The sequence below is a fragment of the Dipteris shenzhenensis genome, chromosome 25 (genome assembly GCF_047967505.1).
Source record: "Dipteris shenzhenensis isolate YYH24624 ecotype China chromosome 25, Dip_SZ_1.0, whole genome shotgun sequence".
NCBI classification, from domain to species: domain Eukaryota; kingdom Viridiplantae; phylum Streptophyta; class Polypodiopsida; order Gleicheniales; family Dipteridaceae; genus Dipteris; species Dipteris shenzhenensis.
Window position 1 is genome coordinate 20,463,373 of NC_141620.1, and position 27,798 is coordinate 20,491,170.

The 27,798-nt window shown below is 44.1% G+C and overlaps 1 protein-coding gene across 1 annotated transcript in view; it reads left to right on the forward strand.

Moving 5' to 3' along the window:
- Window positions 1–27,798, forward strand: part of LOC147885580 (amino acid permease 3-like) — a 38,519-nt gene that overhangs the window by 5,622 nt on the left and 5,099 nt on the right. The window contains exons 3-6 of the mRNA XM_087396822.1: window positions 3,233–3,326; window positions 3,583–3,797; window positions 26,528–26,667; window positions 26,935–27,162. Coding sequence (XP_087252948.1) covers window positions 3,233–3,326; window positions 3,583–3,797; window positions 26,528–26,667; window positions 26,935–27,162 — 677 coding nt within the window. The remainder of the gene's footprint in view (window positions 1–3,232; window positions 3,327–3,582; window positions 3,798–26,527; window positions 26,668–26,934; window positions 27,163–27,798) is intronic.

Here is a 27,798-nt window from a genome sequence, read left to right on the forward strand (position 1 = left end):
ACCCCATTTTGAGAAGGATTCTCAGGAGTAGTCAACTCCCACTTGATGCCATGTAGCTCACAAAAATTCTTAAATGCATGAGAGGTATACTCTCCTCCATTATCAGTGCACAAGCATTTGAGCTTCTTGCCCGATTGATTTTCAGCAAATGCTAAGAACTTTTGAAATGCATCAAAGACATCACTCTTCTTCCGAAGAGGATAGACCCCCACTTTCCGTGTAGCATCATCAATGAAAGTAGCAAAGTAAGAAGTGCCACCTAATGAGACAGTAGGCATAGGTTCACACACATCACTGTGAACCAACTCCAATGGTTCAAGCCTCTTCTTGCCCAAAGATTTTTTATGCGAAGACCGTGTTTGCTTCCCATACATGCAATGCTCACACATGCTAAAATCTGAAAAATTAAACACGGGAACATACTGCAAACTAGAAAGTATCTTCATTCCTGTCATGCTCATGTGTCCCAACCGATGATGCCACAAAGAGACGGATGGCTGCTCGGTCACATTGATTACATTATCTCTTATGCCTAACACATGCATTGAGTACAACGTTCCATGCTTGGAACCTCTAGCAATCACAAGTGACCCTTTGCTAATTTTCCATGTATTGTTGTCAAAAAACACATGATAGCCATCATCATCAAGCTGTCCCGTACTTATCAAGCTCTTTTTCAGATTTGGAACATGCCTAACATTCTTGAGTACAAATGTAGAACCATTAGGAAGAGACAAGTGGATATCTCCCACTCCAACAATGTCACATGGATAATCATTTCCAAGTCTCACGGTTCCTTTCCTTCCTGCATCATAAATGGTAAACCACTCCCTATGTGGAGTGACATGGAAAGATGCTCCTGAGTCTAGTATCCAATTTTGTGACAATGCATCATCACTAGTCACAAGAAAAGCATGCTCAAACATAGAGGGATAAAGAATGTCACCCTCATCACTATTGTTACTTATGGAATTCACTTCTTCTATATTGACCGTGGATTTCTCTTCCTTCTTGGGCTGCACATTAGCTTTGCCTTTGCCTTTATCGTTCTTCCATTTGTAGCAATCTTTTTCGAAATGGCCTTTCTTCCCACAATAGAAGCATTTCAAATCCTTTTTGGCATGGGATTTTCCTCTAGATTTGCTTCTAGACTTCCTTGTATTTCTATGGTGGTATTTCCCCCCAGAATATGACCTCCCTCTCACATTGAGAGCACTTGAACTTTTAGTTCCAGCATTGTTCTTTCTATTTACCTCCTCAGTGAGAAGGCTACTCTCAACATCACTGCTTGTCAGGCCTCCTGCACGGGCTGAATTGCTTATAGCAGTCCTAAAAGTGTCCCAACTTTCAGGAAGTGTGACTAATAAGAACATTGCCTTAATTGAGTCATCAAAGGCAATTTTCTGAGCTAAAAGTTGACTGAAAATTGTGTTAAACTCATTTAAATGGCTAGACATTGATGGAGAGGAGGTCTTATCAGAGAGCAACAAAGAAAGGGAGAACACCGAAATTGTGGGTGCTAACTCACCCAGATCAAGGTAAGCTCTTATTATATATGTATGGTACAAAGGGGTATATACTAGGCCATTGGCCTTTACCCCAACGGTAGGTCACAATCTGCATAAACATGCTGTTGTGATAGTTTGAGTAGGGAGCAACAGATATATTTATAGCTTGGAAGAAGATAGATGAGGTTGTGGGTGTTTCCCACCTTCTCATACAAAGGATCCCAAGTTTTTTTACGAAAAAGTTTTTTTGTCATGGTGATATGGGACATCATGGTCTCCTATTAATGTATGTATGCTCAAGTGAAGTCTATTTCGGGGACCATCTTCCTTGAAATATAAGTTTCTTAAAGGAACAGTTAGGTCCTGATATCTCAATAGAACTTTTAAGTTACACGGATCTCTAGCAAAAGGGTTTCATATGTGATTAATGCGTACGTTTATCCTCCTTTAAGGGGAAATAATGTTACTTCCCGAATGGGGCTAACCATTGTCAAGCCAAATGAGAAAAGGATTAGGGTCTAGGTCAATTGAGCCTTACATGCTTTTTAACCTAGGGATACAAGTGCAGTCTGAACAAGAGTGGGCAATAACCTAGTGTTGAGACTAGTGCTACCATTGGATGAGATCTAAATCCGTTAGGAAGACTTCGTCTAGAATAGCTGGGCTATTCTTGGAAAAGTGGGCTATGTATGGCGTTGGAAAGTAAATATTGCATAGTTGGGCTTATAAATAGAATAGAGAGATTCAATGTATAGATCTTATGTAATGTCAGTCCCATATATATTGCCTTGGTGTGGTTTGGATTCAAGTATGGAGGCTTGTGCTAGGATGTAAATAGCACACTCTCAAATACACTAGCCCCCACAATGGTAGTCTAGAACTTAGGCTCGAGGGTGGTTCTTGGTATTGAACCTATGTTGGGTGGTCATCCCCTAGCCCCACTCCTTTAGGGTTGGTTGACAAAGCATATATTTATTGATGGATTTCTCTATGACGTATCTTGCTTGTAGGCTAGGATCAGTGCTCAGCCGTGGATGTTTTTTTGATACATTCCATCACTTCTTCTCCTTGTTTATCTCCTCCATCTTATCTGCACTTATTTTTTGCTTAAAGGTCAGTAGGTCTTGTATGCTAGTAGAACAAATGCTTTTTTAATGTACTTGTGGCAGTTGAGCATGAAGCTACTTCTCCCCTTCACACACTTTTCAATTGTGATCAGTTGCAGCAGTGTCTGAATGAGGCATTGTTTAAGTCAATCATTGTCGTGTGCGGATCAAGAACATACACAAAGTAAAGAGCCCTATGAAAGGGAAAAGCTGGGACTTGTACTGCTGAAAGTAAATACCTGTCCCCCATGTGCTCATGAGAGTTGTACCCAGCACTTGGTTTCAAACAGTAGGTGTAGGGTCTGAAGCAGTGTTCAAATGAGAATTTGTTTGTGGCTGTTGAGGCAGCAAACATCATTATACTTAACTTGAAGGCTTAAATATTTTCTGTTTAATACTAGCATTTCTTGGCTAACGAGGGACTGATAAGGGCTATAATAGTCAAAAGATGCTTTATAGCTTGGATGTGGCATCAGACACACCTATACCTTTAAAAAATTGGTGACTCATGGCCCACACAAAAGAAATTTAAATACTTAAAATTCAAAGTGTATGGTTTTCTTGCCAAAACTCTATGCAAACATCTTGGTTTAAATATCCAAGATTTATTTTTTGCAGGAGGTCTTCAAATATGGCTTTGTGGACTGGTGCAATATACCAATCTTGTTGGCACTGCAATTGGCTACACAATTACTGCCTCAATAAGCATGGTGTAAGTTATTGGATGAAGTGTTGCATGTGCTAGTCTAGAGATATGTCCTGCATAGCATGAAATGCATAATTTATTACTGGAACTTTGTTTCAGTATGTATCCCTGGACTATTGTAAGAGGAATATCAACACTGTGTGCCTGGAGTGTGTGTGTTAAGGAATGAGCATAGAGAGTGGAATGTGTGCCTAATTTTATCCTTTATTAGAAGCAATTTTCCTAAAATACTTCCGGTTTTTCTCTTCATTCTGTGATGCAGTGCCATTCGCCGGTCAAACTGTTTCCATCAAGAGGGAGAAAAAATGCCATGCCATATCTCTAACAACCCATACATGATATTGTTTGGAGCAGTACAGATCATTCTTTCTCAGATTCCAGATTTTAATAAGCTATGGTGGTTATCAATAGTTGCGGCTGTCATGTCATTCTCTTACTCATCAATTGGAGTGGGCCTCGGTATTGGGAAAGCTACAGGTAGAATATTATACCTTTGTCCTTTCGTTAGAGTTCTGGAAGTTGGAATTGCCAACATTTGTTAGTATAATTCAGAAATCATCCATCTTCCACCCCTTTGAAGGTGAGACTCTCTCTCTCTCTCTATATATATATATATATATATATATATGTGTGTGTGTGGGGGGGGGGGGGGTGTATATATATATATGTATGTATATGTATATATATATATATATATATGTATATATTGTCATGTGCATGGATTGGTATCTGACGTGTACTGGGTACACAAGACTAGCTCAGGTAGCCTGGGGAGGCTTAGAGTTAGGCAGGCTTGATTCTCGGGTTGAGTGGCAAGGGTACGAACCAATTAGAGGTCTTCGCTATTTTTGGTGCTTGGGGCCCGAGTCTATATAAGGGGCCCAGGGGTTCAGCTCTCAGGGAGCCGATGGGAGCAAGTCTCGTTCCCTGGTGCTAGGTTGGATCCTAGATTGAGTCGCGGACGCACGCCTGCATCATAGCGTAGCCCAAGGCCCAGCAGTAGATCCCAAGCTTCACAGCGCCACGTGGTGGTATGGGAGGCTGGTTAGGATCTGGTTGGGAGTTCGTGCCAGTAGCTTAGCTCGTGGCTCGGAGGGGACATCTCCTGATTCGGGATCGCATCCCGTAGATGTCATGGTTGGGTGGTGAGCAGCCTGCTCAGTTTCTTCACGTTTGGAGTGTTCTTGTGTTTGCTTGCAGGTCAGAGGTTTCAGGAGTGCTGGGGTCGTGTCAATTGGTATCAGAGCCAACTCCTGAGGTAGGAACTCTTTTGCGAGAATTTCGGACTATTTTTTCTCCAGGTATGCCCTAATTTCGAAATTCATGTTCATTACCCTGCACGTGCCTTATGGTTCATCGTTAAGGGTGGTGGTTAGATGGGGAAAGAAAGACAGAGAGAGAGAGAGCAGGGGTGAATTCACAGGAAGCAAGGTGGAGTGGAAGAGAGGCCGGGAGGAAGATCGCGTCTGTAAGGGAAAGAGCTATGGTGTAGATCGTTAGTTGTAGGAGTTGGCACAGGAAAGAAGTAGGAGTGAGATCGAGAAGGGAAGCCGAGAGCAAGGACGGGATGGAAGGCCAAGTGCATCCTTCGGGATGTGTATTAGGGAGCGGTGTTGATGGCGGAAGTGATGATGGTAGTGTGCAGTAGATGACAGTCTCAAGGGACTGGCTTGGATGCGAATCAGGTTGGGAAAGCTGCATCCAAATTGGGTTTGGAAAGCTAAAAAAAGCAAAAGCCCTACCAAAAGTAGGGGTCTGCTTTTTTGGCATGCAGGCTGCTATAAGCTTGGATTATGGCGCTCTTTGTTCAGGCAGCCATCTCTCACGCTTAAGCTCGCAGTCCATGAGTTCGTGCAACTAACTAACCCTCCGCCATCCCCGGTTACAACCCGTTAGCTTGGGCTGGTTCATCGCAATTCTCAGTTCAGAACAGCCCCCCTCTCATCGCCTTCCAGTTCGCCAACTGGCTACCCCTCTGCTTCATCATTCTCCCTCCTGACGAAATCTCCTGGCAGATTGTTGCTTGCAGCCTGCTTTGGATTCCGTCTTCACTGCTGTCCACTCCTTTCCTCACGATTCTCTTTCCCTTCCCTTTGGCCTTCAGAGCTCCTTCACTCCACATCCTTCATGGCCGATTCAGTAGACCCGATCTCGCTATGGGTGGTCAAGAAATGAACTACCATGGGGAAGATGACCAAGGCCTCTACGATGATTTGATTACGAAGTCAGCCTTTAGTGAATTCACCACTGCTCTTGATGAAAAGTTTGAGCAGGTTAACACAAATCAAACGGGGTTGACACAGCAACTCCAAGGGATTCAGACTACACTCACACTTTTGACTAGCACTGTTCAGGCGCTCACACATGTGGATGCCATGGCTTCAGTGTTAGGTCCGAACATCACTCTAGATCCTTTTCTCGGAGATCAGAAGTCTCGTACCAAGGAGGTTGTTGACACTTGGTTGCACAAGTGGCAAGTACACTTCCAGTTTCACCCTTACCCAGATGACAAGAAAATACAGCTCACAGCAGGGTTTATGTCAGGAAAGGCTTTATTGTGGTGGAAGGAACTCCGACCTAAGCCTGCAACATGGATAGAATTCGAAGGGGTCTTCAAGAAGGAGTTTCTGAAGGAGGAAGATTACGATATCGTAGGCAAGCTCAAAGCCCTCAATATGTCCAAGCTACAAAGATGGATCCAGTGACCTTGTTAGGTGCTTTGTGGATGGTTTGCCTGACTCGTACAAGTTACAAATCAAGAACAAGTGTACAACTTTGCAAGAGGCCATGAATTACGCGCGCATCTATGATGATACCATGGCCAGCGCAAAGGGAACCACAGTTGCCGACACGGGTGGGAAGAACAAGGAAAAGTTCTTTTAGTCTACCACTGGTACCGGGGAGTCGAAGTCTTTAGACAATGCCTCCAAGAAACATTTGACTCAAGCGAAAAATGGTCGTGCCCGTTTCCTTCATACCTTGAAGCTAAAGAAAGAAGGACGTTGCTTCATATGCGAGGAGCGGGGCCACACTAGGAATGATTGTCCTAAGCGCAAGAACCAAAAGCAAGCGTCGGGACCGAAGCTCCATGCGGGTCCAGCTACCAAAGCTGAGGGAGCTAATTAAGTTTCGATGACAGGTATTTCTGTAAATGTCATCACCTGCCCACTTTCTTGTAATTGCACTTTCAATAATTTGTTATTTGGTTCCATGATCTTTTCCGAAGTTGTGGAGAAGTTAGGGACCAAAGAGTTCACATTCTCGTTGACCTGGTGATAAGGAAAAAAAGAAAAGACAACCAGGAATTATGTACTTCACCATGTCAGATAGCTGAGACTTCATAGGGATCAGCTGCAATGTGGGCTCGTAGATGATGAGCTTATGAACCAGATTCCAGAGTATGTGACTTTGTAATAGGCACCGAGACAAACCCCCACAAAAAAAAAACCGACTGAGCATGGATCACACAGACTCAAAGAGAGACAAAAGACTACACAGCCCGAAACAGACTGAATTTAGAATTGAACTTCCCCCCAAAACTCAGAAAACAGTCAGCCTCAGAATACTATGAACCCACAGCCCACATGAAGGCTATCTTCATGACTCTTCAAGATATCAACCCTCAAGCTAATCTTATCATATCTTTCCCAAGATCATCATCGAGCACTAGCAATGATGCAGCCCGCCATCTCTGGAGATTCTATCAGTTGAAGTCTCTGTAGCAACACCCGGCACCCGCTTGTGGCCAAAGGCCTCACTATTTCCAGCTTTGAAGCAACTGAGTGCTCAATCTGTATTTTCTTTGTTTCAGAACTTCTTCAGGCACTTTACCAGTTAACAGGAAGCTTTCCTCACAAGCTAATGTCTCCCTTCCTTTGTATAAGGGTTCCTGCATGTGAAGATAGTGGGAGAGAGGGAAGGAGTCTCACTTGAGGCTTTCTCACAATCACAATGGGGGAATACACACAAAGGTGGAGGCTGAAAACAGTTTTCCTCTTCTTAGTTGTGAAAGCCAAAAGAACTCAAGTACAAAGAAATAGAAGAACCCTATATGTGGGTCTCAAACCAAACTCAACTAACTAAGGTGGCATACTAACTGAGCCACGAACTAGTGTAGATAAGGATAGCTGTCATCCAGCTATTGTTCGCACTGCACTCCTATTGCATCAACATAGGCTACTGTAATTTCCTGCGCAGCATCATGTGCATTTACATTCTTACCTCTTTGAATATGCTGGAGTATCCAGGCATCCAATTGATTTAACAGTTTCTTCACCGCGCCTATCCATCTCTTCAAATGAACATGCTAAACCTTCCAGACACCTAAAATTTGCTTCACAACCAACAAAGCATCTCCCTTAATCATGAGTCTCTTAATACCCAGACTAATGCATACTTTCAAACCTTCGAAGAGGGCTGCATATTCAGCTTCATTATTACTGCTGGCTTCAAGCTGAATTCCCATTTCCGAATCTCATTTCCTCCAGGATCATAAATGACAATTCCTCTTGTAGTTTTATTTAAACTTTTTTTGTAAGATCCATCAAAGTGAAACAAATGCATCCTCTAGTACTTTTTCTTCATTCATGTCAGTGTTCTTCTCCACATCTTCAACTAAAATAGGTCCTTCCTTATAGGTGAGGAGATCAGCCAAGGAAGCTCTGGTAGAGTTCTCAACCAAGAAGGTAAAAGAGTACTCCTGTAACTCTACTATCCATTTAATCATGCTCTTGGAGATGTTTGCACTATTCAACATATGAGGCAGTAGTGAACATGAGGTGAGAACCACAAAAGGTCTGGACAATAGATAAGACCGAAATCTCCTAAGGCATACAAGAGGCTAGCCAGGACCAATTTAGCCGCTGAATACTTCCTTTCTACTTCACTCTTCACCCTAATGGTATAGTAGATTGGCCTCATATATCTGGAACCCTCTCCCTGTTGCAAAGGAATAGCACCAATAGCATCTGGTCCCACAGAGGTGGTGGCTTTACACTTGAAATATGAGTCAAGGATTCCTTAACTGCCTCAAACACCTCTTCACTCTCTGTCGTCCATTTTAGAGGCTCAGATTTTACCACCTGCTGAAGAAGGTACAAAATTTGAGATAACATATGAATAAATCTCGATAGATACTTCACCTTCTGGAGAAAGGTATGCAACTGTTTGGTATTCTCAGGAGAGGACAGCATAACTAAAGCTTTTACTTTACCTAGATCCGGCTCAATCCCATTCTCAGATAAAATATGCCCCAATATTTTAATGCTGGTTCGAACTAACTGAGTCTTCTTAGGATTTAATTGACCACCATTATTATCAATCTCATAGAATACCTGATCCAGCTTTCCACAGTGCTCCCTTCTTCCACTGTAGACACAGATGTCATCAATAAACACTTTACAAAATTTATCCAAGAAGGGTGATAAAATCAATCTGAATTCTCCTGATAGTGCGAGGGGCCATTGGTAACTCCAAAAGGCATTTTCCTGTAACAAACAGCCCCAGGGGGTAATGAAGGTAGTCTTGATTTGATCTTCCTAGGCTATGGCTATCTGGAAGTACCTTGAATATCTGTCACACAAGCTGTACATTTCATGACCCGCCACTTTATCAAGAATATCATCCAGAAAAGACAGAGGATAGTGGTTTCTCTTTGTCACTGCATTCAGAGGTTTGTAATCAACACAGACTCTCCATTTGTCTACACCTTTTGGCACTATGACCAGAGGACTTATCCAATCAGAGTGAACTACAGGATAAATTATTCCTGCCTTGAGAAGCTTATCTACCTCTTCCTTCAGCACATCTCTCTGTTCCGGGCTTAATCTCCTTATTTTTTGAAAAACAGGTTTGGCACCTTCCTTCAGCTCAATCCTCAGAGGCGTCCCTTTAAATCCCCTAATCTCCTCATAAGAGGTGATAAACAAATTGGGGTATTTCTGCAACATCTTCAAATATTCTTCTTTCTCCTCAACATTGAGATCAAGATTCAATGATTGCTCAATCAACACCTGGGTTGACTCTTGAGAACATTTGGGTTGCATTAAATCCTCGATAACCTCAAACCTATCCACGTCTTCCTCACTGAACCTTGCTGCTCCCACAAAATCCACCTGTGAATCCTCATCTACCGAATCCACCAATGCTATTGTTCCTTCATCACTTTCTGAAGTCACCGAACTCATCCTCACTGCTGGTTTCACTTCTGTCTTCCTCTTCACTTGCTGAATCTGAAAAGCCCTGCTTACCATATCAAAATTCAATTTCTTCCCATTCGTATGTACAGAAAAGATTCCTTTCTACCAATTCTGAATTGCACCTACCTTTCTCAACCACGGCCGTCCAAGAATCAAAGGATAGGCTCCCAACCCCACAGGCATCACATGACAATCCACTCGACATGAAACACTGAATGCCTCAACCTCCAGACCAGGTACTATCCCTAAAGTCTTCACCTTGGAGTGGTTTGCCATTCTGATGCGATAAGTAGAGGAGCGGGATATCTTCAGTCCTAATCTTTCCACACAAGCCTGGGTAATCACACAAATCTGTGCACCTCCATCTATATAGGCCTCTCCAAAACATGCCAGGCTTCTATAGCAGGTAAAAGGTCCGGCAACTCTGAGACAAACATCAGCTTAATTGTACCTTTATGAGAGTTCTTCTTTGCTGGATTTACAGCCCGCCTCCATTCTTTTTTAAGCTTTGGGCATAGACCAATCATTTGAGCAAATGTAATGTCCGGTTTCCTCTCTAAAAGATCTTCCACCAAATCATAATCTCCCTGCTCCTTCCCCATGGGATAATCTGCAGTTCTATACTTCCTTCTGGGCTTCCTGCTCTTCTTCTTTTGGTAGGTCATCATCTCCTCAGACTGCTTTCCCTTCTTTGCACTCGGACCAACCTCCTCTTCTCTATCTCTCTTCCCTAATGGCATGACATCTTCAACTTCCTCCAACTCCAACAAGCCAAATGTACCTGCCTTACCTTTCCCTTTCTCTTCTGCAGTGGCTTTATGGATTCCAGAGGTACTAAGCTGACCTGCATCTTTTACTTCTACACTATGATCATTCACCTCCAGCACAAGAAGGCTTATCACAGTGTGTGCTGTAATGTCCCCACTCTCCACAATTAAAGCACTGGACACAAAGTGCAAATGACCCTTGACCTCGTCCTGCCTGCCACGGTCCTGAATTATTTGAAGAAGGCATGCTGCCTCTGCCATAACCACCCGATGATCTACCTCTTCCCCTACCGTTCATCAAATTCAAACTCAAACTCTTCATAAGCTTTGACATTTCATGAATTTCTTCTTTTATATTCTCCTCCTTCTTAACTTCAGGCTTCTGTATTTCTGGGTTCACATGAAAGATAATCTCAGGCACATGCTGAACCATTGGCATCTCCTGCATCATTTGTGACAATCTCATCTGCTTCCTCTCCTTCTCTTTTGCTACCTTGAGAGCATCCTCATAAGTGACCAACTCTTTACATTCAATCTTTATCCTAATCTCCGGCTTTAGACCAGCAACAAACCTATCCTTTTTTATGACTCTGGGAGGAACTTCAGGTAATAAGGCCACGTGCCATTTATTCCACAACACAGTGAACTTACCGACATACTCATCCACTAACTGAGTCGGCTGTTGCTGCAATAAACATAGCTCTCTCGAAATGCCATCAGGATCTCTAACACACATAAACCTGTCCAGGAAAGCTGTCCTCACCTCTAGATAAGTCGGGTTTCTGTGAGCACCCTGATCATCACGCATCCTTGCAGAGAAAGTCTGCAGCCAAGTTCTCGCTTCTCCCAACAAACAAAAGGATAGAATCTGAAGAAGGACTTCTGGAGCATTCCTGTCTTTAATAAGAGCTGTGAACTCCAAGCACTCTAAAAACCTCTCTGGATCTTCATTGGGCAATCCGTGAAATCGAGGAAATTCATGAGGCATCTCTCCTCTTGACTAACTTATCTCAAACACACTTCCAACCAGAAATACCACCCAACCTCTTTAGGGAAGAAAGCAAAAATAATCACTCTACTGAAGAAAGCTTACCCTGCATCTGACTGGCATTCTTCTTCCTAAGAGCAATCACTTTCAAAGCCTTTTGAACCTTAGCACGGAGACGTATCACCCGAAGTTCAACATCAAGGCATCTATCTCTCCTGTGTCCACACCCCCCACATAAGTCACAATGAATCACTCTCACGCGAGGCTTTGTCTTCATAGTTTCAATCCCTAACCACACAGAAATTCAAGCAACATTCCCCAGCCGATTCTTCTGGGCCATTTTGTCTTGAGTTACCCAATCTCAATTCAAAACTCCTCCTGTCCCCAGCAGGATCGCCAAAAAAGATGATAAGGAAAAAAAGAAAAGACAACCAAGAATTATGTACTTCACCACATCAGATAGCTGAGACTTCATAGGGATCAGCTACAATGTGGGCTCGTAGAAGAGAGTATGTGGCTTTGTAATAGGCACCGAGACAAACCCCCACAAAAAAAAAAAAAAACTGAGCATGGATCACACAGACTCAAAGAGAGACAAAAGACTACACAGCCCGAAATAGACTGAACTTAGAATTGAACTTCCCCCCAAAACTCAGAAAACAATCAGCCTCAGAATACTATGAACCCACAGCCCACATGAAGGCTATCTTCGTGACTCTTTAAGATATCAACCCACAAGCTAATCTTATCATATCTTTCTGAAGATCATCATCGAGCACTAGCAATGATGCAGCCCGCCATCTCTGGAGATTCTATCAGTTGAAGTCTCCGTAGCAACACCCGACACCCACCTGTGGCCAAAGGCCTCACTATTTCCAGCTTTGAAGCAACTGAGTGCTCACACCACAACTAGCCAACCCGTGTGCACATTGCAGCACCCTCTTACTCACACACAGCCTCCGTCCAAGGACCTCCAGCCAGCAGAAATGACGTCACAGCCATATAGCTCCTTCCAAAACAAACTGCCCGCATAGTCATCCTCCTCAAATCCAGCAGCTCCCAATAAGAGCAATAGCCAGTGCTCTCCACGCTAGTCTGCTATAGCTCGTCACTCATCTCCACCTTCACGACTTCTCTCATGCTCATAGAGCTCATGGAGCTCACGCCTCTTCAAGGTCCTTCAGCCTATGTAGTAGCGACGCCTTCCCCACGAAACCAAGAAGCGCATGGTGCATACTCTCTGTCGCTCACAAGCCTCTGCGTCGCTCTAAACCTCCAGCTGGCAGAAGCACCTCAAGCAACTGCCACATAGTTTGCTACAAGACTCTAGCCAGAGCCAACTGTGCCATAAAGTTCGTCAACACGAATCACCTGGAGCCCATATACTCGAAGTTCCTGCAGTCGAAATCCCACACATCGTGTGTGTGACGAAGAGAGCTTTGTGAGCCAAGGAAGCTGCGGTGGTGATTGTGTACGTGACTGTCTGGTCGTTCCCACCACCAACTCTTTCAGAAGCCCCTCGTCAAATGCAGCCAAATAATCTTTCCAGCAAGCTCCCGTCGTTCAACTCCTAGCCGCCACGTCGCTATCTAGAAGCTCCCCTTCTTCCTCACGTAGCCACATTCGCATGAGCAGGATGCCTTCCCAATCAGTCCAGCCACCTTAGCCTAATTTGCCACCTCATCAGTGACATTTTACCACTCTCAAGACATTTCTCCCGAATCACATTAAATGCGCATTTTGGACCTTTAGTCACACAATTCCCACACACATTAGCATGCACATTAAAGCTTGCATGCAACCCCATACACACACATGAAAAGCCCTTTGACATGGACACAATAACATATCAAATTCCTGTAACATGCAAGTGCACATTGACTCAGGAAAATATAAAAAAACCCTTCATGACTTGCATGACCCCAAAAACTTTTCGCTTGACCGCACACTGGATACCCTTGCTCTAGAAGTGTGGTACAACCACATTGCATTTCATCATTTCCCATGAAGTCCCTGCAAAACATACTTTATTATCTCAAAAAACTATACATCAGTCCATCATGCTTGTGAAAGAAAAATCCACAAATGCCAAAAGCCCACACCTACCCTAGATGTGTACAACTATGTGCCTACCCACAGCTATTTACAGTACTCAAAAACTTGATACAAATTTTGTCCTATCACCGGGCAGCTCTCACAACTTTGTTAATTACAAACTTGTGCAGAAGATGGGGCTCTCCACGATACCTAGCAATCACACCTACAAGGTGCATCTTCTAGCTGGGAAGCAGTTTTGGGATCGCAATATTGACTACAAAGTGGCTCTTACGTGCTATGTCATGCACTTGGAGCATGTGGACTTGTTAATCGAAATAGAGTGGTTTAAAACCCACGATATTCGGATTGGATGAAAGGAACATACTCTTTCTTTTTTGGATAAGGACACCCAATTTTGTTTTGTTTTTTTTTTTTTGCAAAAAGAGACTTTATTAAGTATTAAAGAAAACCGTTAGAGCAAGCTCCATACGGGATACATCATGCAATGCACGAAAAGCTCAAGAGCCAAAAAGAAAGGATTGAGGCTAATAGTGCCATCTCAATCCGGTAGAAACCTCCGAGAAAAAGGGAGAACCCCTCCAAACTCGAAGAAATATAGTCCTTCTAGAAGAGGCTGCTCATGAAGGGCCCTGCATGCTAGCCCATATGGCTATCAAAGTGTGAACCGTGTCAGTCCAAATACCCATGAACACCTGTGATGGGTGTATCTGGGTGCCATCTAAGGCCTCTGTACATGTGGCTCTCCAAATGTGCCAAGAGGAAATGCTAGCCAAAATCTCCCAAGAGGTGTCCACTGAAGCATGAGAAGCTCTGAAGGGAGTAAGTGGTACATCCTAAAGAGAGCAGGGCTCTATCACCTGCCGGCGGACCGAGAGTGCCCAAGAAGAAGGCTCACCCTCATAAAACACCTGGGGCCCAGTAAGGGATAACCATGCGACCGAGCCCCAAGTCATGAAGAAAGGAGAAGTATGAAAGATGCTGAGTATCCGAGCAACCCCTTTCTAAACATTCCTCGCCTGACTGCAGTCCCAAAGGCAATGTCGCATTGACTCCTCTGCAGAATGACAGCGAGGACAAGTGGGATCAGCCCCAAATCATGATCTCCACAGGTTCACTGCAATCCCTCCATGAATAGAAAGCCAAAAGAAAAGAGTGATCTTTCTATCTCTAAGGGATTTCCAGAGCCTCCTCCAGAAATTTCTACGCAAATCTGCGGTGATGAAGAAGCTTTCCCAATGGGGGGCTGTGGAGGGAATCCAACCCCTATTGTTCAGCTGAAATCTTTTGGCATTACCAATAGTGAAACGAAAGAAGGGAATCCCCCTCTCTCGATGCCCATGATCTATCCACTCCCACTCTCCTGGGTCCCACTGCAAGCACTTGATAGGTGCACCTCCATATAACCACAACCTCCAGGATCCCAAGGCCAAGAGCAGAGGGTCGGGGTCTAAGTACCACTGTAAGCCCGTTCCATGGTCCACAAAACCAGCAATCCTGACAGGCTGAAAGGCAACCTCTAGAAGAATAACATCCTTGGATGTAGAGAGTATACCTTCATCCCCAACGTCAAAGACCAGTGCATCTTCCCCGAGACCTCGAAGAGCGATCACGTGTAAAGGAACTGATGTCCTCGAAAAAGCTCCCATCCAAGTGGTGGAAGTAATAGGCAACTCAACTGTCCATTCCATCGGGATGGCTGCACCTATCTGCTGAATCCTGCGTGCTACCCCTCTGAGGTGACTCATGGACTGCAACCTCTGATCCTCAGGTAGCTTAATAAAAGCTTTCCAAGTGCCTAGTGTGTAGGCGGGGCCTCTCTCCCATCTAGACCACTGCATGTAATGGGAAGTGCCCAGTGGTCTGGCATGCTCGTCAAGAATACTATCATTCCAAATGATCGGCTGCCTATCAATCTCTTCGACGGTAGAAGGTGGAATCCTTCGAAGAGTTTTCATGAAGCTCCCCCAAGCTTTCAGGATGGCAGTCATGAGAGGAGAGGCAGGAGATCTTAGAGGGGCGGAAGTGAAAATCCAGCGAGGGCTGTCCACCCAATCATCTCTCAAGGTTGGTGTGCAAGCCTGAATGCATCCAAAAAAGAAATCCTTCCAAGGTTCCTGCCCAGGCATGAGTCCCCTCACCACCACCTTACAAAGCAATGCCCTGCACTGCAAGTCCAGGTCAATGACCCCTTCACATGTAGGGAGAATAATGGTCTCCCAGGCCACCCTCGTTGTAACATCTGTTGTGCCATCAAGTCCACTCCATAAAAAATTCCTGACTGGTCTAATGAGCTGAGTGATGCAATCCCTAGACCACACCAGCAAGAACACACAAACCAGGTGGTGGCCAAGAGAACCTGGTTCACTACCACAACTCTAGATGCAAGGTCGAGTTTGGCAGAGCTCCAGAAAAGGAGCTTTTTCCTTATACTTTCTAGTACTGGGGCAAACTGCTGTGCTGGAGAGATGCCCAATCCTACCTGGCATCCCAAATACCTGATAGGAACACCCCTCTGAATCCAAGAAAAGCCAATGTCAACTCCCCATCCTTGGGTGTCCTCATCACTGATCCAAAAGCCAAAGGATTTATGGCAGTTAATGTGTGTCCCTGCAGCTGAGCAAAAAATATCCAAGGCTGTCCGGAAAGAATCAAGTGACTGCGAAGAGGCCTCAATAAAAATAGCAGTGTCATCAGCCAACTCACAGTCAAGAAGCTCCTGCTCCTATCTCAAGGGCAATCTCAGCCCAAAAAGCTCAGCCTGAGATCTAAGGAAGATACTCATAGCTTCTGCCACAAAAAGAAAGAGGAAGGGGGCTAAAGGGCATCCCTGACGAACTGATCTGAAAATCTGAAACCTGTCACCCCTTACCCCTCCAATCAAAACATGGCTGTGGGCTGATCTGTAAAGGGAGGCCACCCCTCTAATCCAAGCATCTAAAAATCCAAACCGTAGAAGAGTGCCCTCAAGAAAACCCCAATCTACTCTGTCATAGGCTTTCTTGAAGTCCAGGAGTAGAATTGCCAGCCTCTGCCCACTCTGCATAGCCCACTCTGTGGCTTCCCAAAAGGAAAAGATATTATAAAAAATGCTCCTACCATGCACAAAGCCTGTCTGAGTATCATGGATGAGGTCTGGAAGAAGGGGTTGTAATCGGATGCTGATCGCCTTGGCAAGGATTTTGTAAAGAGTGCCCAAAAGAGTGATGGGTCTCCAATGGGATACAAAATTCCTGTTGCCACCTTTCGGGATAAGGTGAATGAGTCCCTCGGTCAGTGAGTCAGGCATCTCATCCGAGTCCCAAATGCCCTGCAGGGCTGAAGTAATATGATCACCTATCATATCCCAAAAGGCTATTAAAAAAGGAGTAAGACCATCGGAACCAGGGCATTTGCCCTTATGAAGGGCAGAGAGAGCAGTCTTGAATTCTGTGTTGGTAAAGCGTGCATCAAGTGAGCATAACATCTCTGGGGTGACCAACACAGGTAAACTCTGCCAAACTTCATCTCTAGCCACCTCTCTGGCCTGTGTGTTAGGATCTGCGGAAAGTAGGGAGGCATAGAAAGCTGTCGCTAAGTGCATGACGGTCTGCAAAACGCCGTCAGAGTCAATAAGCTGCCTGACACTCTCTCTACTATGTCTGGGACCAAGTGTAGAGAAAAAGTGTTTATTGACTCTCCCTCCCGTCTGTATCCAAAAGGACTCCCGTGCATGGAAGGCATACTCTGCTCTCTGATCAAGCAAAGTCTGCAAGTGAGCCCTTGCCGCAGCAAGGCGCTCCTGTATCCAAGCATCTGATGGTCGTTTCTGCCCCTCCCTCTGTAAGGTTGCCAACTGCCGGTGGATACCAATCTCCCACCTGAGTACCTCACCTCGCCAAGCACTAGCAACGGAGTGATAAAAGTCGTTGATACTGGCAAGTGCTGTGGACACATGTGAAGGACCGACCACCCCCCCTGCATATGAGAAACCCAGATCTCCAACACTGCCTCTGTGAGAGTGTCATCCATGTATAAGGCGTCGGGGATCCTGATACTATGAGACCCTCTCAGATGAGGCTCTGAGATGGACAAAATTACTGGAAAATGGTCTGAAGTGGAAACATCGGGTGCAATGCAAACTGTCCCCCCTCTATCAAGAGCCCAATCACCCACATAAAATCTGTCAATCCGAGCATGGATAGGCATCTGCACCCTATGGTTCGACCAGGAAAACAAAAGTGACTGAGACTGAATAAGAAATGCACCATCTGACCAAACATCTCTGCCACTGAACTTGAACAAGAAGGCATCCCAGGCTGCTCTCTCAAGGGACTGGATATCACCTTCTCTGCCCCCTTTCTTATCAGAAGGTGCCTCAACCATGTTGAAGTCACCTCCAATAATCCACGAATCCGCAACGTCAGCCCACGAGAGCAACTCTTTCTAAAACAAAACACGGTCCCCTCTGTTGTTCGGAGCATAGAGGTTGAGGAAACCAACCTTACGTCCGTCAATCAGAAGTAAAACCCACTGGGCCCTGGAGGGGGTTATGGTACCGTGTCCAATGACCAGAGGGAGAATAGAATCTAAAACTGAAATACATGTACCTTCTCTGGTTCACAAGGCAAGAAGCCAAAAAGTCCGCTTGAGAGAAGCTTACCTGACTTGGAGCAATCTCTGACATCCAGTTTGTGTTCTTGAAGAAAAAGAATGTCTAGGGAACCACCTGAAACACCTGGATGGAGCTGATTCCTGATCAGCTGTCTGCGACGGCGATGAGGGATGCTGCCCAATCCCTGTATATTCCAACTGGCTACCCTCATTGGCGGGAGGAAGTGGGTTGGAATACCTTACCCGACCTGGTGGCGGAAAAAGAAACCTCTATCGGAGCTGACCTCCTGCCATACACACGAGGTCCAAGGGGAGGAAAGTCCACAGGTGAGAGAGAGAAGGATCTCTCAAAAGGGATGCCGATAACTGGCTCTCCAAAAGTAGAGGATACAAAATCATCATCTGGGAGGCTAGAGAGGTCCTCCAGAGCAGAAAAGGAGTTCCGCTGAGCCAGTCCTGGGGAGGGGGTACGAAGGATTCCTACCGAATCAGGAAGAGAATGTAAGACCCCCTTCCCTCTATCTAAAGAGGGAGGTACCTATACTAGATCCTGATCAAAAAGTGCTGCGGACAAGGTGCCAACAACCTGGGCTGCTGAGGAAGGTACAGCCTGATCCAAGGGTGGAGTCGAACAAGGCTCCTGAACACTAGTCTCCTCCCGAGGCTCCAAGGGGGTAGACTCCGAAGAAGTGGAGGTGTGAACTAAAGTAGAGGGCCTAACCGCCACCGGAACCCACCGTGGGCCAGAGGTGGTGCGGGGTGCAGAAGGGACTCGAGTAGCCCTAGGAGGGGGGGGAGCCCGTGTCTGAGGCCATGTTTGTGGAGCGGTAGGTCCTGCTCCTGCTCTCTGTCGTAAGATAGTATGAGCTAGTTGCTTTTCTGGGCCTCTTTTTCTTCTTTGGGCAATCTCTAGTGAAGTGCCCCAAGGATCTGCAAATCCTGAATTGGTCCTGCCGACCTGCAACCTCAAATCTCTGGCAGAAGAAAGACCCATCGGGTCGCTGTAGCATGATGTGGTCATCTGAAATATTGGGGTCCTGGACAATGACCCTAACCCTGGGCACCCCATCCATCCTGACCGCCTCAGCAGTTGAAGAGGGCTCGCCAAGAAGAGGGGGGGATCTCTGCTATCACACCAAACCTCTCGCCAATAACTGAAAGAAGCCGGTGATAAAGTGAGGGAAGACCAGGGAACCTGATGAAAACAGAAACTCCCTGCTTGTCCTCTTCAATTGGGTCAAAAGTAGAAAAACGGCCCGTAGTAGGTCTCTCGTGACATCCGGGGAATCTAGACATACCTGAAAGAAACCTCGTCCCAACAAACAAACATCCTTAAGGTGGGGGGCAAACTCCTGAGGAAGCGCCGCCAGCATCCAATCTCTAGCTTGTGACCTGGAGGGGTGGGAGCCATGAATGCGTGTGAAGAGAGTCGTGGAACACTCATGCTCCAAATCCTTTTGCAACTGCTGCAGCTTGTCTTTTGAAAAAGTGACATTTCTTGCGGCTGGTGTGAGTGGAGACGGATTGACTGAATGGGAACCCATTGTCAATCGAGGTGTGTTGGCCGATTCAAACACAAAAAATAAAAAACTCCGTCCGCTTTTCTGAAACCCAGGAGACCCCTATAAGAGAATAGGGGTACTCCAGATGAAGGAGTGGGTGAAAGAAGAAGGGAGAGAGAAGAAGAAGCCAGGAAGGAGGAGTCAGCAAGGGGGCAGCAAGGAGGAGGAAGGGAGAGGAGGGGAGGATAGAGGAGAGGAGGAGTGGAGGAGAGGGGGAGGAGAGGAGGAGTAGAGGAGAGGGGAAGGAGGAGAGGAGGAGTGGAGGAGAGGAGGAGAGGAGAGGGGAGGAGAGGGGGCCGGGAGGGGGAGGCAAAGAGAGACGGGGGGGGAGCAAGGAAGAGCGGGGGGGAGGGGAGGGGACGGGGGGGATGTGCAGGCAGCAGCGCGGGGGAGTAGGCTGTAGCGGGGGGGGGGCTGCAGCAGGTAGGGAGGGAGGGGCAGCGCGCAGGGGGCAGTGCGGGGGAAAGGAGGGGGCAGCGAGGAGGGAAGGGAGGGGGCAGTGAGGAGGAGCAGCAGGAGGAGCGGGGAGAGGAGGAGCAGGCAGAGGAGGGGGGCAGGAGGAGCGGGGAGCAGCAGCAGGCTCCCCCAATTTTGTATTCAGTGTGATAATATTCCCTCTTCTCAGGGACTTTTTGTATCTGCGATGCAGCTTCGGAATATATTAAACACTTCTCATTATGATGTGTATCAGTGTGTTTTGATTCTGCTTTCTTCATTTGTTGTCTCTGTTAATAACAAGAATGATTTAAGTGTGTTTAAACACCGTGAATTGAGAAACGTTGTTAGATGATTTCATGGATGTATTCCCTGCTCTCAACTGCCGGAAGGTTTAAGTAGACCATCGCATAGATTTAGTACCTGGGGCCATTAGTGTTCCACCTTATAGGAGGAGCTAGCTTGAGGAGGATGAGTTAGCTTCACAGCTACAGGATTATCTGAATATGGGCTATATTCGCCCAAGTAAATCACCTTGGGGAGCACCTATCCTCTTAAGAAAGAAGAAAGTTACTTCGTGGAGAATGTGTATGGATAATAAACGATTTAATAAAGTGACAATTAAGAATCGATACTCTCTTCCTTGTTTCGATGATTTGATAGACCGTTTGGCCGGAGTGAAGTATTTCACCAAGATTGATTTGCGTACGGGTTATCACCAAATCCATATCTATGCTAAACACATAGAACTGCATTCCGAACTAGGTATGGCCACTAGGAGTTTCTCGTATTACCTTTTGGTTTGACCAATGCTCTTGCCACCTTCCAGCAAATGATGAACGATTTGTTCCAAGATTTTCTAGGCAAATTCGTTGTCGTGTTCTTAGATGACATCTTGGTATATAGCCGAAATAGCCGAACGCTAGAGGATCATATGGAACACCTCCGGATTGTCTTAGTTATTCTAAGACGGCATAAGCTCTATGCCAAGAGATCATTTACTTAGGACACAAGATTTCTTTTGAAGGTATTAGCATTGATCTGGATCGTATCCAGAAGGTTTTATGAAGGAGATCATTTACTTAGGACACAAGATTTCTTTTGAAGGTATTAGCATTGATCTGGATCATATCCAGAAGGTTTTAGAATGGCCTATCCCTCAGACTGTGAAACAACTTCGTTCTTTCCCAGGATTCACGGTATTTCTATGGAAGTCTGTGCGTGATTATTCACACATCATGGCACCCTTGACCAACATATTGAAAGGTCGTGGACGCAGGTCTACCCAGCCAAATCTCTTGGAATGATGCATGGAACAAGGCTTTTGAACCTTGAAGTTAACTATCAAGGAAGCACCCGTTCTTACATTACCCGATCCTACCCGGTCTTATGTTTTAGAGGTCGATGCGAGTGATTTTGCGATTGGGGCAGCTTTATTCCAAGAGGGCAGACCTGTAGCTTTTGAGAGTAAGAAGCTAGACGACACCAATATCGTTGGCCCACACTAGAAAAAGAACTTTATGCAGTTGTGTATGCTCAAAGTTTGGAGACACTACTTGTATGGTTCGAAGTTTCTTGTATTGAGCGATCACCAGTCAATCAAGTATGTGTGTGATGGGTCTGAATTGAGGGGATGGAAGGCTAGATGGACAGAGTTAATGCAAGATTTTGATTTTGAAATATGTTATCGAAAGGGTTCGCTGAATAGTGTGGCGGATGCCTTAAGTCGAGTCAAGTTTGTAAAAAATGGGAAAGTATTTCCATGGACTTTATTACCGGTTTGCCAAGAACGCGCAAGGGGCTTCGTGGCTCGGAGGGGACATCTCTTGATTCGGGATCGCATCCCATAGATGTCATGGTTGGGTGCTGCTCAGTTTCTTCACGTTTGGAGTATTCTTGTGTTTGCTTGCAGGTCAGAGGTTTTAGGAGTGCTGGGGTCGTGTCATATATATATATATATATATATGTATATATATACATATGTATATATATACATATCTATAGATATATATAGATAGATATATATGTATATATATACATGTCTATAGATATATATAGATATATATATATCTATAGATATGTATATATATACATATATATCTATAGATATGTATATATATACATATATATCTATAGATATGTATATATATACATATATATATATAGATATGTATATATATACATATATATATGTATATGTATGTATGTATGTATGTGTATGTGTATATGTATAAATGCCAAGATACATCAATTCTGCAAAATGTTAATGTTTCATAAGAGACTTTAAAGATTGTTAAAGAAGAAAAACCTAGGCTTCAACCCATGCTTTGATCTACAACCTTTGACTTTGGGTAGTGCTAATGATGAGGGCTCACTGTCTCACCTCCCATCTCCCTTATCCTGTTCTCCCTTTCTCCTTCCTTGTCTACACCTCATTGAAGGCAGATATGAATAATTTTGATGCCATTGGTTAATGCAGCTTAAGTGGATCCTTTTCAGGGTCATTGCTGCTGCTTCCTGTTGCTTAGTCATGTTGTTGAAGCTTTTTGTCAATTGTGGGTGGTTTCCAGATGCGGGTCTTCATGGTGCATGTTGTGTGTTTATTTTTCTGCCAAAGCATCCTAGTCCATATCGTGCTCTGTAGGGCCCAAGTGTAAACATGCTTCCGCCCACTCTGGCTACTCGAAAGTTTGATATTGTGGTTGCAATCCTTTACAGTTGCTTGGAGATTTTACTATTGTGAATCTGCTAGAATGCAGGTTGCTCAAAAACTTTTGGTGTGGTTCTTGTGGCTTGAATATTCTGAAATTTTCCAGATGATGGGGCTGTGCTTTCTTCATCAACTTTGTGTGAACTGTTGGTTTTTGGTGTCCCAGCAGGGAGTTTCTATGTTGGAACTTGGATTGCTTCAGTTGGCTGCTATTGGAGTTGGCAAGTCACAGTGGTGGTCTTGGTCTTCAAAATAGGGCACATTGTATGAACTGATTTATTGACGTCCTCATCTAGGCAGCTTCACCTATAGAATTCTGCATTGATGTCTTGCTAATAGCTACTCATCTTTGGAGTCAGATGCTAAGGTGAAAGGCATTGGAATTAACTTCTCTCTCGCCTCCTTAGCCATAGGTCTGGGCATAGTTCCCTGGGATTCTTTGTGCAATCTCATGTGCACATTCTGTCCGTCAAAATTTTGTGATGGTTTTTAATTTGGGTAAAGTTGGTGTTCGGTTTCCTGTAATGGCCTTTAATACTTCTCAAAGCCATGAAGGACAATAATGCCTTTTTGAGTTTTCTAAGCATATTTTGTTTCCTCATAGAACCTAAACATGTCCATGGTACTCTCATTTTGGCGGGGTGTACTTCGTCAATTGCCTTGAGATGAGAGAGTAAATCTGTCCGTCTCTTTTGCCAAGTCATCCCAATATATATTCAGCTATGGTGTGTGGGCTGCTAGTTTTGATAGATGTTTGTGGGGTTCTTGCCTTGATGTGCACCATTTGGCTCTATCCCAACTCAAATAGAAAATGGTCTAATGTCTTACAAGATAAGAGCCAATTTAGGAGGCTGTCATAAAATATAATGATTATTCAGTTGATCAAAGAATATTGATACTTTGTAGATAAATTTTGCAAATATATAACATGCTATATTAGAGATGAGGGATCACTTGGAGATCCCCTTTGCGACATGGGAGTTTAGGACGAGACTTTTTGTCTTGCCAAAAGCAAAGTGCCTAGGTGATGATGGCATCACACGTACCTTCTTCATCAACCACTAGGATTTTGTCAGAGTTAACATTGCTTTAGCCTTCCCAGAGATTTTGGGGTAGCAATATCATGCCTCTGTACCTTTCAAAGGGACTCATTCATCTCACCCAAAGGGGGGGATAGGACACATATCTCCCAAAGGAGGCCTATCATCTTCCATGGCAATGACTTTAAAGTCTTGGCCTGGTAGTAAGCCTCACCTGTCATCTCCTCCTTGCGGACCTCATAGATGACACTTAGACAAGCTTCTTACAAGGCAAGAGCATTTTATATAATATCTTCTCATTTTGGCAAGCAATTGAATGGGCTACATGGGTGGAGGGAGGCACCACTGCTAGATATCTGGAATACCAAATAGTCATGGATACCCCCAATGAGCAATTTGTTCCAATTTTTATATATACGTGAAACAGTAATTTAATCCATTCAAAACTGCAACCAAGCGATTATAGTAGAGATGGGAGAGTCATATCCATCCCATGATCTCCGCAAACCCCCCCCAAAAATAGACAGGAGGAGAGAAACTCTCGATCCTCACCATTAGAAACCCCAAAATGTCTTGAGATGGGAGAAAAACTCAATCCCAAGCCCTTGTGACAGATCAAAGAATAGGCAATAAATTAAACCCCCATGCTCAAGCTTGCGAAAAGAAAAGCGGGGGGGATCCATTTTGTTCTGGGGGCATGCTTGCTTTCCCAACCTGACACCGGGCTAGAGATGTTGAAGCCTTCAAGAAACTCGAATCTCGAACTTGCGCCAGTGTGAAGTTGAGGAAGGCGTTTGAAAAGTTTGAACAAACGAAACTACTGGGAGGGAGTGAACCAAACACAGAAACGAGAAGAGGGATTCACAACAAAAGAGATCCCTAAAAACCCAACCGATTTGTTGACAGGAGCGGCAACATGTCCTCCATTGTCACAATCAGGGCTGTTTGGCTAGAGAAGAAGTGACGCTTCAGCGACCTCTTGATGTCTAGGGCCAAGCTAAACCAGAGGAGCCATAGGGGGAGGAGGGGGGGGGGGCGGGGGGGGGCAGAAAGGCTAAAGGGAGGCTAGGGGCAGTGCGACGGAGCAAGGGTAAGGGTAGGGTGGGTTGGAGTACTATTATCTTGCCTTCGCATGAGAGAGGCCTCAACACTTTTGGTCTTGTCCAATGTAGAGTGTTTCTAGGCAAAATGTCCAATTTAGACCTTCCTCTTCTCCTCTTTTGATAGCATATCAATAGATCTTGATGTTGATAGCTAAGAGCATCCCTTTCAAGGGTTCATATGAGAGAGATAGGGCAGCCCATCATGTGACATAAGCTTTTTGTTGATGACTTAAAATGTCCAATAGGCTACTCAAGAATCATGTAGTAGTCTAGATGGATAGGGGACCAGCCTCCATTGTAGATGCTTGGAGAGTCTTCAACGAGCTTTTCTTGCCTGAGCATCACACTTTTACTTAGAAATTTTTTGACACTTGCTTGATGCAGCTACATCCCTTGACTAGCTTTAGGGGATATCAGATTGAGGGTACATAGTTCACTGGTTGGGTATTTTCTCTAGCACATGTTCCTTTAGAGGTTATCGGCCTTTAGGAGTAGCAAGGAGAGGTCGGCCTTTATGAGGTTGCACAAGATTAAAGACTAGTTAGATTGACAACATAGCACCAAGCATATTGAGGATGTATTCTCCATACAATTAAAGTATTTAGTGATGGACGATGTACACATTGCCATGGGTAATCCATGGCATCTTTAGCCTTATAGTGGATATTCACTTCAGCACTTGCCTTGGAATGAGATTGATGTGTATACACCCCCAAGAATGCCAAACGAGGCCATCTTCAGAGTCTATAGTGAATAGAGCACACTAGGGGTGCCTGCATCTTTGCACAGCCCTCATTCTCCTTCTGTAGGCTCAGCTTGGGAGAGATGATTCCCAGTCTTATTGCATTGCAGATTCGGAGATCTAGATGCACAAAGGCTTTAGATTGGAGTCATACTTATGTCTCTCAGTCACTCTTAGTGATCTGGCAAGATATCGTATATACCCTCATGGCCAATTGGGGCAAGAGTTAGGGCTCCTTATGTACTGCTGTGGGGAGGAGGCTTTCCTGCATAATTTTGTATGAGGCTTTTACAGCTTTTATCATACTTAATAGAAGTTCATTTCTTGGGGGATTTTTTTTTCCGTAAAGATCCCTTTTATCGTTTCTCGATGACCTAGACTTTGCTTAGAAGGTAGGGAAGATGGTCCAAAAAGGCAAGAGTAATAATATTTGCATCAACGAAGGCATTGGTGACAAGAGATTACACTCAAAAGATCCAAACATGCTGAAAATAAGATTTTTTTAAATTACTCAAATATTAGTTTACAGGCCCAAGAATCCAGCTTTCTTAAATGCAAAAAGTAATTACTACAGAAAAATCAGTGGGGAGAAATTCTAATGGCAAACGAAGCAAAATATTGAGCAAACAGATTTAACAAGATTTTACATTCATTAGATTAATTTTTCAATTGAATTTTCAAGTGTAAGAAGGTTTGGGTGGTTTTTCAAGCTCTTGGAGATGTTGCATTTAATCTTTTCTCTAAAGTTATTATGTGATGTTGTATAAGTATCACCTGCTTTGAAAACTCACAACCTCCATAAATTGAAGGAAGATCACTCATGTTTTATTCAATCTCTAGTTTATAATCCACTATCCACAATTTGTACATGAACTGAACGAACTAATAACTGTAGACAAAAAAGAGGCGGGAGATAATCTCGTGGGAGGTGAAGGGATAGTAAACAGATATTTTCTGTAATGTTAAGAACATGCAATTACAGTAATTTTATTAACTTTTCAGTGGGAGTTTGCAGAACCTGGCCATTCATATGGCACTATCAGTGGAGTAAGCATTGGCGATGTTTCAGAGTCTAAGAAGATTTGGCTGGTTTTTCAAGCTCTTGGGGATATTGCATTTGCATATGCCTTCTCAATGATCCTTATTGAAATTCAGGTAGCGACCAGTTTCTGATGACATGGCAATGAGCATGGTGGCTGTTTCTTGGATCAATCTCTCAAGATTCTGCACATCATGTGTTTAATGTTGTTATATTGTGTTTGATAAGACAGATTAATTTGAACCTTCAGCTATTCTTTGATGTTCTAGTATCACATTCGAATTATCCAAAATAGTGATGTTATCAATCTGCATTAAGCCTTGTATCCCGTATATTTTAATTTGTGAGTTGTTAATATACATGTGTTGCATCTTTGAGTACAGGATACAATAAAATCACCGCCTCCAGAAAACGGAACCATGAAAAAGGCAACACTTCTTGGAGTTGTTACTACAACAGTATTTTACATGCTTTCAGGATGCATAGGGTATGCCGCCTTTGGAAACAATGCCCCTGGGAACCTTTTAACAGGATTTGGGTTTTACAATCCGTATTGGCTAGTTGATTTCGCCAATGCTTGTGTTGTTGTACATTTGATTGGAGCATACCAGGTTAGTATTTCACGTGCAATCATATTGTTGTTTGAGATCGTTTCATTTCTTTTTATTGTTTTTCAATATATGTTAAAACCTCAATTATCAATCATCTGTGATTCCAACAAGATTTGTTACTTGATGTCCTTGTACCCCACAGCTGAAAGTAGATCAAAGATGCTTTGGAATTGTTCAGAAGTATTCAAGAGTAATAGGCATTCAATATTTTAAACCTTATTTTTCTTCTTGAAGATGCCGTGCAGGAATATAAATAATTATTACAATGTCATATGGAACAAAATATCCAATATTGCATGTATTTAGGAGAGAATTTGTGAACTAGTGAGTTGCACACACAGAGAAAAATGAGGTCAACGTGAAAGGTATCTGAGACGATGTAAAGCAAGTTCACAATTCTCCATTGGTAGATGTATCTAAGATCTGCTTCTTAGAGGTCAAATCTCATGCCATGTACTAGTGGTACAGTAGTAAAGCAGTCATATTGAGGCCACATGGATAGGGGTTGCATATAAGTGTCATGTGTGGCCTTGTCTCCTAATCCCCTTGTACCTTGTGGATCCTCGTAAATCTTGTACTTGTATTCATTTTAAAGAAGGGAGTGTTCATCCAACACATACATTATTTTCTTCTTGT